The sequence below is a fragment of the Lates calcarifer genome, linkage group LG17 (assembly GCF_001640805.2).
Source record: "Lates calcarifer isolate ASB-BC8 linkage group LG17, TLL_Latcal_v3, whole genome shotgun sequence".
Lineage (NCBI taxonomy): Eukaryota > Metazoa > Chordata > Actinopteri > Centropomidae > Lates > Lates calcarifer.
In genome coordinates this window covers 3,697,316-3,709,677 of record NC_066849.1, presented here as the reverse complement: position 1 = coordinate 3,709,677, position 12,362 = coordinate 3,697,316, and the positions used below count along the sequence as shown (strand labels likewise).

Genomic DNA, 12,362 nt, shown 5'->3' with positions numbered 1-12,362 from the left:
ACAAAGTCAGCTTTTTTAAGCAAACAAGACCACAGGCTATTTGAAGCCACAATTTTATTTCAGTGGTATTGTGACGTTGCCATCTAGAGTTGTGCAATACACCAAAAAATTTATCAGTGATGGTTCATGAGTCACTAACAAATCTTTTTTGTCATGTTGTTATGAGCTTTATCCAAGTGGTGTTGAGAGTTGAGTTTAAAGGTGGTTGTTAAACTCTGTTTCTGTCAGTCCCTTAAAGTCAGACTTTGTAACATTTAAAAGAAGAACACACTGTTCTCAAGTGTACACTCAAGGGGTTTCTCGCTATGGCCTTACTCGGTCTGGTATGACCAGTAGCTTATGGTGGCTAATGTTAGCTACCAAGTTGGTAGGTAAATATTGCAGTGAAACTGACATGGATGAGTATTCTCTACTTGTACAAACGTTATGTCACTTATGGCTACAGCAAATGAGCAGAAGTTACACTGTGCAAAATCATCTTATTCCAGCCATAAGATTTTTATTAAGTCAATGATTTAGTTGATGAATCAATGTAGCAAATATTTTAATAATCATTGTAATAACCTCGTTCTAGTCTTTTAAAAACATAAGTATTTGCTGGTTTCCTTTGATTACTAGTGAAGTGAATCTCTTTGTTGTTTTGACAGTTAGTCTGGTCTATTTTGTTTGTTTGTTTGTTTACATTTTGTGTAGACCAACCAGGTTTGCTGTAGGTTTTGGTCTAAACCATGGTTAATTATTGTACTTGATCAAACTATTCTGTCACATAAGCAAAAGACTGCAGTTAATGCTACATTAAATACCTACAACCTGTTAACACTTTAAGTGTGTGTGTTCCGAATGATGATGTGATAATAATGACAGGAGGGAAAGTGGCAAAATATTATGCACTTTCTGGAATAAAGGTAATTAGTGCATAAGGAAGGCACTGAATCATGTCTAAAAACATTTCCATTGCGGACATGATATTAGACACCAAAAACTCATCAAACACATTTCATTTTGGCTTGCAGCTTGACAGGTATAATATTGCCTATCAATGCTAATGTAAAATGTTAAAAAAAACAAAAAACATATCGTTTCAAAACAGTTAACTTATTTAAGTAAACTTATTTGAGGTCTCAATGAAGTAATATCAGATTTGATTGCAATGTGTATGCATGTTGAAATTAGTTTAAATAGGCCATAGGAAATTGACTCCATTTAATCTAAGCATTGAAATGTAGACCGTGTAATCAGTTCTCGTTCACATGTGGGCCAAGATAAGACTGGTTTTATTTGTGTGTAAATCAATCCTGAGAGGCCTCATTCTTGGCTGTGGCTATAGTAAGCCATGCCTCCAAGCTATGGCAGCGCGTGTGTGTGTGTGAGTGTGTGTGTACATAACTGGCCCTTCACTTGGGTCCCCACCCTCTGCCTCAGGATCCTTGTGTAATTGAGAGATGATCTGGGCATCGCACACAAAGCATGGTCACACTGCCTCAGGAAGTGAGCACAATAATCTTTGTAACAAGGCAAGGGTGCCTCTTCCTCTCTCATGGTGGAAGTAAGGAGATGTAACTCAAGGGGAGATAATATAATTCCTTCAGTGTATTGTTCAATAAGAAAAAACAGAGGTCACCTTTTAAGCAAACTACAATCTGACATGTATTATATATCACTTAACACCTCAGAGCCACAGTCATGTCTGTATATGAACAGTGTACTCTTTGTTTCAGCAAAAGTTGCAGTGTAATATAATACGTGTATGCATTCTTAATCATTTGCATCCATATTTGTTACTTCAGCTCAGTAGGAGAACAATGCATTATGAGGGAAACTTGATTGTGAGTTGTCACCCGAGCCACATTCCCTTTAATTACAGCCTTTGCATGGACATATATGCATACAAATGGCTTATTTGAAGAGTGGATGAAAAGGAGTTCATTTGAAAAACTACAACAAAACCATTTGTTCCCACCAAAACAGCATTCGTTGTATGACAAATGATGCCTTAGTCTTATGAATAATTCTCAAATTCTAAGCAATCAAGTTTTAAAGATATCGTAAATCCTGTTTAAATGGCCTCATTCATTACACGGCGGAGATGGGAGGGATACTAATAAAGTGTTACATCTGAAATTGTCACTGACTTCATGCGTGGCTGGGAGATGTTCAGCACAGAGCTGATGTATGGTGCGACTGACTGTATGGTGATGGAAATGTCGCTGTGGCCTCGTTAGCATTCTGCTGTAACCCTCGGGCAGGGGTGTCAGATTCTCTCAAAATTTACAGCTCAGTTTGGAACCAAAAGATTCTGTGCATAATGGCTGTGGGGGCCCTTATAATGAAAATACTGATCCTCACTAGCAAGCTTGAGCTCTGAGGAAAATGTTGATTAATGAACAGCTACATATGTGAAAGGTTAGCGGTGGTCAAAGGCAGCAAAAACATGAAACTGAAATAGCAGTCATTCACTGCAGTTTCTGTTCTGTTTTAATCGCTTTAGTTGCTAAGACAACTGGTTAGTGTAATTATGTCTGACATCATATAGGCTTTCAAACTGAGGAGGTGTTACATGCAGTTTTTTAATGGCAACAAATCATTATAATGAGGCCACCACCCTATTGTCTCATAATGTCCAACTGTAAAAAGAAAAGAAAACAGAAACAGTTGTGTTATCAATCACTGTAGTAATAAAGTTATTTAGTTGGGGAAGATTCGGTTTATAGGAAATCAAAAAAAGGTAATCTTTTTAAGCCCAACTGACCTGCTGGCTGGTCAGTCATTACAAACTGTGTCACTGCAAATTCATGCTGTGTACTAAACATTATAAAAACCCACAGAACTTCATATTAAAGGATGAGGCTGGTAACATTCTCCATTTTCCTATGATCAAAACTAACAATGAATGAATTCCATTCTTCTGTGCCATACAGATCCATTGTTGACCAAGAACAATTAAAAACATATCAGTGAGCCACACTGTTCCACGGGCTAACTTATGGTATTCCATCATTACTACTAACATGGGCATTGTATTTTAACTCAATCCCACATGTATCATCCTGCTGCTGATAATACTATTTACACCAAATGTGTATTCATCCACAGTTGAAAACAGTCCCTAACAAATACAATGTTTACTTCTGTTTGAGTTACTTTTCCTAAATACTGCCTGCAACTAATGATTTGTTTTTTATTCAGTAATCTACTGTTTGTGTCCTCAATTAATAAATGGATTGCTTGGTACATCAAATGTCAGCAAATAATAAAAATTTAAATTTTCTTGAGTCCAAGGAGACATTTTCAAATGTGTTGTTTTGTCTGACTAACATTTCAAAACCCCAAACCATTCAGTTTACTATTGTAGAAGTCTAAAAAAGAAATGAAGTGGTTGCATTTGAGAGCTGGAACATATGATGTTCTGCTAGTTTTGCTTAAAAAATTATTTCAGTTAATGATCAGTTATCAAAACCATTGCAGATTATATCCATACAATGTGACAACGCAGAGGTGAACTGAACCAGAAAGCCATATTTTAATTTTAATGTGTCTTAAGATGAACAAAAGGCACAATGTTCAACAAATATTTTTGCCTTGATATCATCATTCTTTGATGATGATTAAGATTTAAGATTTTAAACACATATTGGCACAGATCATCCTTTTTCCAGCTGAAAACTAGGGTTCATTTTCATGTGCTTGTAACCTGCCAACTTTAAAGAGGTCAAAACCGCATGTCTATTTTGATGCTGATATAATGGGATGGAAATTACAGATTTATAGAGCTGCCTCTTGCCATGTGTTGACCTACTATATATAAGAAATTGGGATAAAAAATATTTTAAGAAATTTAATAAATAAATTCAATACCACTATGAAAAAAAGACAGGATGATTTTTCTTTTGTTTTGTTGCTTATAAACCCTAAATGTTACGCAGACCTCATGTATTTGAGACAGTAAATTAAGTTAAGTTAAATGAACACAGGCTTTCAAAAGCTCCTGCATGCTGTGCTCTCTTGTCCTTCTTTAGACGTCTCATTCCTGGAGCACTCTGCTAAGAAGGGTAGAAAATGTGAATTACAACTAAGCTACTTAACCACAATGAATTAAGGCCTAACATTTGAAAATTTGATACTGAAATTACTGTCATTATGGTGCATTATGTCTGAGCATAATGATTGCTTTGGCGCTGTTTGAAGACAAAGGCAGTCTCTGGGGGAAAGTATAGTCAGAGGAAAAGTTGATTTCATGGCTGTTAATGATATGTGAACTTCAAACCTTAATTTTAGCAGCCATCATTTCCTGTCATTTCACAACTCATCTTTTGTAAGCTACCTAAATAGTAATGCATCTGCAAATGATTTCTCTTTCTCTGGACAAAGAGTGAGCCATACTCACAGAGAGCTACTTATCTGGAAAAAAAAAGCTCCTTTTAGGCTCATGTTTGCTTTGTACAACATGTGCTACAATGCAGAATAAATAAGAGAGAACGTTCTGTAACAGGAATGCATAGACTGTTTTAATCTTTCATCACTAATTGATAGATTTGATGGATGTGCAGAACAGTAAACATCTTAAAACCATATGGATCTTTTAGCAAAAGCAGGAATAGTAAGATATACTGTCCTTATGCAGAGCTGTCTTTGGCCTCTGTTGTGTTTTTGTGGGTACAAAGTTTGCACCAAACGTCTAAGGGTGTTGACAAAGAGATGAATTACATACCAAGAGCTGGGACCACACAGTAACTGTGACCACGTTTTCCTCACAGCTGTATTATTGAACTACCAAAACAGACACATGGAAAATGGGACAGAGTTTGCCTCCATTTTTTGGGATGTTTCCTAGGTTGCAAACAGTGTGGAAACCAACTGGAGCTGTTATTAATTCTCCATCAGTTTCAGTTTGGATGCCTGAAAGCCAATTAAAGGAGAACTTAATTGAATCAGCCTCAGGACCCTCCTGAACAGGAACTCAAATGAACTGTGCTTGGGGACTGATGGCAGGAAAGGAAAAGAGGGCATGGAGGTTAAATAAAAAGGGTAAAATTACCAAGAGTCCAAGTTTTTGCTGGGAATAATGGCTACAGACTGATCCTGCTATGATGCAAATTAAATCTCTCTCGTCCACCTTATCCATCCAAACCAGATGCTACACTTTTGTTTTTTGTCCACTGACCCTGTGACTCCTCAGTCTAAACCAGATAGAAATATCAGGCAAAATTTTGTTTTGTTTGGAATTTGCACCAAATACAGATGCTATATTTTCCACAACTATTGTAGCAAGGAAAAACAGCATCCATTTCAAAGTCATGTCATGAAATCACCACCTGTGTTGGGTTTTTCTTATTTGTTTCAGGAGCGGGGAAAATCATTTTATACTTTTATGACAGGAAATGAGGGTCGAGGTCCATAGTCAGACTCAGACCAGGGGCACTGAAATCCATGATAGGACTACTTGGTCCTGTGAATTTTGACACTCTGGTCAGTTGCCATCAACTGGACCAATGAAAGAAAAACAGTTAACAATGGCTCCCCATGGTTAGAATGTAGAATGGTTTCTAACCAACATTCTAAGAAATAAAATACTTAAAAAATATATTTGAAGAGATATGCAGAGAAAACAACTTTCTGCCATTGTGTGTCCATTGTCAAACTGAAGTACTAACGTCTATGTGCATGTGAACACACACACACACACACACACACACACACACACACGTACTACCTCAAGGCCATGTTCTATTGTCCTGGGAAAGCCATGAGGAGGAATTCCTTTCATGTGTCATCTCCTGTCACAGCACTGTCCTGACAGAGGCTTAGTGACATACGAGAGGCCTCGGCAGAATGTCCTGCTTTTAGTCAAATGAAGAGTCTGGCAGCTGCTGCATTCATCAAAATCAACGGATAATCTGCTTTCCATATAAAATCAAGTGATGATTAACTTTTTTTTTTTCAAAGAGGGGGATGTGAGTATAAATGCTAGCACCTTTAAGGAGACACTTGAGAGACACTGGGGCGGGGAAGGTTCAGAAATTGCATCAGGAGATTTTAAATTGCATGAGCGTAGAGTAGAAACCAAGCTTTCAGGTTACTGTGTTGTTTCGGTCTGGACTGACTTCCTTTTTTAAAATGATTTGAACTGTCCACCGTCCTCAAAAGCCAGATTATTTTAGTTAAAATCTCTTTGAAATACTGTTAATTTATTTAAAGCCAAGACATAAGTCACTATATCAGAACAGTCTGTAAAATCAAACACTATTCTACATCTAGCTATAATACATCTTAATGGAAAATTACAGAAACTGCCAGAAAAGTCATCACACATATAAAGTTAATTTACATGGCTGACATGCTCTGCATGCTTGTTTGTAGATGCAGTTTGAGTTTAAATTATTTCCTCTTTCCCTAGAATGCTCTCCTTTTGCCATACAATGGATTGAAATCACTGACAATATATGTGCTGTCATAATCATCACAATCAAAGTTCATAAAATGAAAATGAAAATTTATTACCAGACAGCTACTGTGGATGTGAAGTAGCACAACAGCAACAGGAAATATAAAGCAACCCATTTCTTTTGAAAAGAAACACCAATATGACTCCTACAGTTATCAGGTGAGAAACCCCTTCTGGTACCAAAATCACTATTTTTTGTTAAGTGTGCATCATTAGACACATAGTCTGTCCTCCTAACCCCAGCTCTGTGCCGGACAAGGGCTAATCAGGGCCAAGGAAGGGAGCTGTGAATCTCTTCCTCCTTCACAACTCCCCACCAACATCTTCTCCATCGGACTCCAATCAAAGGGAGCAGAGGCCATTAGGCAGCTCTGGACCTCCTTTTCTTTATAATTACACCCTCCTGGATTGACCAAGCACCAGCTAGCCCTTTGCTATTTGTGGTAATTAGTCCAGAATGTGAGCTGTCAACATGCAAAAATTGTGCCAGTAGGCCCACAATGCCACAGCCACCCCCACTGTGTTCAACAACAAGCACCTAGCCTCGGCCACTGGAATGCATTAACTTTCTCCTCTCTCTCTCTTTTTTTCCCTCGGCGACTCATGTCAAATCCAGGTCCCTCAGAACAAAATCTTAATAATTAACTGGCAAATTTTAACATGATTGCTTGTGACACACCTACTCTGGTAATTACTGCTTTGAGGCCATGTGCTAATGAAATTAATGCATTCATTGCCCCAACAAATTAGCATAACTCATACAAATGGCCCACATTTGAGACCCCATTGCAAAAAAGGGAAAACAACATGGAAGAAAAAGAAGCATCATCATCAACAACAACAACAAAAAAAGGTAGAAAATGAAATGGCTGGCACATTGAACTGGAGACCGTATGATGAGCACTGCCTGCTCAAAGTCTTAATGGCTAAAGCCTTTTAATGTTAACCAAGGGTGATTGCAGTAATGCATTACAGAGTGATAGCAGCGCAGGACCAAATGATTATCACTATCATCATTACAGTCATTGCTGATCTACATATACATCTCTCTGCGGACAAATATTAAATGGCTGTGCCACTGCAGACATTAAAATGTTATTATACTGACGCATTAACTTACTGTAGCAGAGTTCATATTAATATACAGTAGAAGCTTCCCAACAATCACTCTCTAAATGGCACAGCTGCCACTTGCAGCAATCACCAGTCCTGCCACTAACCCCTGTTCATGACTGTTTGGTCTCACAGTGGGATGTCTCTCAGACATTTACTGTGTGCCATTAATAATTGATGATGATGCCACTGGTATAATAGACAAAGACAAGTGCAACAGTCAGTTGGAGATGCTGCAAAAGTGCAAGAAATGTCCCCTTATAGGTAAAAAAAAGGAGCAGAGATGGTTGTAACACCTAAAAATGTGTTTGCCTGCAGCCAAATACTGGCAGGGAAACAGAAAAAAATGAAAATGGCTTCCACTTAAACAACACTGACTTACATTATTATAGTCAGGGGAGAGTCTGCGGGTTAACTTGACAGCTTCTGGTAGTGTTTCCACAGTCTCTCTTGGTATATCATGGAGACCAATTTTTGTACAGTAAATCAGTAAACTATAGCACAGCATCATTCAAGGTTATCTTAGTGAGTATGTGATTGAGTATAAACATGCAGGACATTTTGGGCTCAATGCTAAGCTGATATTGAAATTCATTTTGCAAAGAAAACAAAATTAAAGCATATCCACAGAGTTTGTTTTTTCTCATGGATCAAAGCTGTAATTACCAAATAGGAGAAATTTAAGTTCTTTGTATTTTTCAACAATCACAGCATTCAAAAAGAACTCAGAACATTAGTCTGTGTCCTCCATGTTACATTCCTGTGAGTTTTGTCAGTCTGGTCATTAACCATCACCACACCTCAAACCTTGAGGAAGAGACTGCTAACACTAGCTAGATATAACACGTAGTGAATACAAAACTGAATGCATGCCATGAATCAGTGCTAACATTGGCAAGTTAGCAAGCTACTGTACCTAGTTTTTCCCTTGACAAATGGAAGCTAGTTAGTCACTCCCTAGCTTCCAGTTTTCAAGTGGAATACTTTGTGAATTTTGGCAGTCTTTTGTCTTCTGTCACCACACGAAGAGAGATAACTAAAATGAGCTAAACCCTTTCCTTTATGTAATGCAGGATGAATACACTCAGTGTGTGGGAGCTGCCAGTGGTGGAGCAGGTGTTGAAATAATATGAACTAAAGGTAATAGGACTAATTTTAGAGAGCTAGACTGACTAGTGTGCACTTTTCAAGAGGAACCTTACTAGCCTAGCTAGGCTGACTAGTCAGAGCTAGGTTAAATAGGTGGGAAGTTGAAGGTAGCAAGCTAATAAGTCTAACTAAGTAGCTTCCATTTTCTCAGTGGAATACAAAGCAGCATGATGATTCCTCCCAGTACTGAATGATGTAAAGGGGCAGGCATCTTAAATCACTAACAGCTGATAATCAACAGTATGTTAGTTTGTATTAACTGTCATAGGATACATGATTATGACGTTCTCCTGTCACTGCACACCATGAGAGCATGTCTCAAAATGTCAGTCAGCCACTGCCAAGGGAAACACCTACCCTGAGGCTTGAATCTTAAATGCCTTTTCTACAAATATGTCAAGAAAAGGTTTTATCCACTTCAGAAAAATGAGAGAGGATATGCATAATTCTGACACATTCATTATAGTTAATATTTCCTTACATAAAAACTGAAAAAAATTAAACGTTAAGTTTGACTTTAACACTTGGACCCTAAAAACATCATCATCATCATCATCATCACCCTGCATAACAATCTCCAGCTGTATGTAACAGAGACATGCTGTCTACTATAAAATAAAACAATATCACACTCTGGACCAGATAAACACAAATTCCTAGATGAATAAAAACAACCAGTGGAGACCTTACACAGATTAAATGTTTCATTGAACCTTCATCAGTGTGTGAATCTGTGTCTGTGCATGACTTCATGTTTAAAATATCTTAAAATCCTGAAAGGTCGATGTCAGAGTTACTGTGACATTTTCTTCCACAGAGTGGATCCCTCCCATACATAAAAACAGACAGCAAAGATCACATTTTCAGCCCGCCGCTGTAGCACAAACAATGAATAAAACACTCAGTAGACAGCCTGTGATGCTTTGACCCACAGTGCAAGCATGAATACATACAACACATCAACAGCATACTTCCTAATCTGAGATGGTTAGTAATGTGGCCACCTTATCCAGCATGCAACCCCATCTGTGATGACACATCAGCTCCACCATTTCATACGAATAAACTCACAAACACAAGACACAATGTGTTGACGGAAAATTTGCATTAGGAATGTAACACAGGAAAGCGTGATTAATTTCTGCTCATGAAATGAATACAGATTTTGTCATTACATGGCATGTATCCTTTGCCAAATATTGTAATGTTTCTCCCTCCTTTTCCACAGCAAGTGTTCTGCTGCAATAATAAGGAATAAAAGACAGCTTACAGCTCATAAGCAACACAACTGCTGGCAAATCAGCTAAATCACAGAGCAAAACAAAGACCTGATTGCTCATTAGTATTATGGATCTGCTCTGTTTAAATCTGCTTTGTGAGATGCAGCCACTGTTTAATGACTTAAAGAGTGTTTGTTTAAATGCTTGCTACCTACATTTCACACAGTAAGATTAAAAGAATGAGACATCATCAAATATCTCATTGAATTTTTATAATACCCCCTCTCAAAACACACACACATTAACATACTTACCTTGGCTTTGCAGATGATGCATCGCAACCTGTCTTCACTCCCACATCCCTGTGAGGAAACAATATTTGAAAGTAATTTAGTGACAGTGAAACAAAACTGAAGCTGGACTTGGTGCACCATGACATGTGTGAGTGACAAGTCATTTGTTTGTGTTTTTTTTTTTTTTTTTTTTTTTTTTTTACAATAAAGTAATTATGCTTGTTTGGAAAACATGATTTCATTCTTAACACAAATGAGCATTATGCATAATAATGCTAATTTAATTACAGATCTACAAGCCTGTATAAATACAGTGACCCTGAGGTGCAATACATGACAAGACAACATTTTAGAAAACAAAACAGGAGTAAAAAAAAACATTTCAAAAGATACCACAGAACAGAAAAAAAATTGTGTTGTGTTTTTAAACTTGTGTTTTCGATTTTGTTGTTATCTTTTGCACCTTCGGGCCACTGTGGATACAGTATAGTAATTAATAAAGTTAAATAAACATAACTAGATGTTGTTTTCAATGAATACACTAAATGTACCACTTCACGTGACAGAACAGCACATGAAACAAAAATAACATGCTGGCAATAATCTTCAAGCTGGTGCTGACTGAAGATGCTAATAACAAGAAAAGCATTTGAACAAACACTAAGTGCCAAATCCACTGCTAATATGCATGGCATGTAGGAGCACATTTTGATAGATGTTAATGGCATATAATTATAGAACACTGCTATTAGGCAATGTGATTTTATAAAGAGGACCATTGCCCCTGGCACTGTGGCCTGATTGCTGTGAGTGTTGAACTAATGAATGTAAACCAAGTCTGTTTGCAATGATGAGAATTATCAACCCATGAGAGAGAGGCAGGGTAAGTGTGTGTGTGTGTGTGTGTGTGTGTGTGCAATTAAAGGAATATATAGGCATGCACACACAGTCAAGGGCATGCTTGCTGACATAGCCACACACATAAACACACGTATATCACATAACATATCTAATAAATGTCAGTGTGTAAACTCATCTTCTCATTATGTTTTTCATCTGTTCACATCTTGGTCAATGCTTCATTCTGCTAAATCAATGCTATATTTAGCTAGCCACTTGTTAGCATTTTCATGCCTCCTCTTCTTATTTCTTATTTGCCCTCTAACTACTATGTATTCTATTTCAGATGGATGAGATTACAAATCCTGAACAGCATTTTTTTTTGCAGAATGTCATTCTCATTTCCTTCAATGAAACCAGATGTATAAAAATAAAAAAAAATGTATTTATCTGTTGGGATAGAGTGTATACCATTACTTTCCACAAGCCTGTGTCCTTGCTCTGTATTTTCTCAAGCCTGTTGTTGGTTTGGGCAGTGAGACACACCAGGCCGCGCTCGGCTGGTGCGGTACGAGCCATACAGTTCTCCCATGCCCTTGTACTTTGTGCTGAGAGGGGTTTCACCCCTCTAGGAATGCACTCTCTATAATGAGGGTCAGGGGTCAAAGTGCTGCCGCGCCTGGAGGCCGGGATCTCCTAGGCACACTCAGTCACTGACTCTGTCCCTATATTTAAATCCTGCCTGAGGACATGTTTTTCAAAGGGCATCTCCTAACTAGTTCCTGGTTACTAATTAGTTTTGTGCCATGCTATTTGTCTTTGGGAACCTGAATGGTATTGGGGGGGGGGGGGGGGGGGGGCAAATGAGGCAGTCTAAAAAAAGATAGCGTATGGTTTGCCTCATTGCAGATGATAGTCATTCAGATAGTCTTCTGCTGCAAACACACTGAAGTATGTATCAACAGTTGTGGAAATGAATGCCAGCGCTGTTTTGTTGTGTTTGAATTCTGCCTGCCCGCTGCTTAGTGACAACATCTGTGTCATACTGTTGTGGGTGAAATTAAATAAGGACTTGGAATTTGCCCTTTTTTTGTTCAAGCTTCTTTTAAGAGTGGTAACAGTGCATGCTATCACTCCCAGCTGGCTGACTCTCTCCTGCGCAAGTCAAATCATTATTGGATTACATTTTCTGGCTTCATAAAATGCGGTTAAGAGGCACTTTAGACATATGTGCATGACCTGCTTTCCAGAGATGGCTATCAGAGCAAAAGTGACAGGTCAATTGCTGATTTCTGTTCCGTAAAA

At 38.0% G+C, this 12,362-nt stretch overlaps 1 protein-coding gene across 1 annotated transcript in view; it reads right to left on the bottom strand.

The window, feature by feature from the left end:
* Window positions 1-12,362, bottom strand: part of LOC108878890 (uncharacterized) — a 64,468-nt gene that overhangs the window by 44,587 nt on the left and 7,519 nt on the right. Inside the window, exon 3 of the mRNA XM_051077073.1 lies at window positions 10,239-10,286. Within this exon, the coding sequence (XP_050933030.1) occupies window positions 10,239-10,286 (48 nt within the window). The remainder of the gene's footprint in view (window positions 1-10,238; window positions 10,287-12,362) is intronic.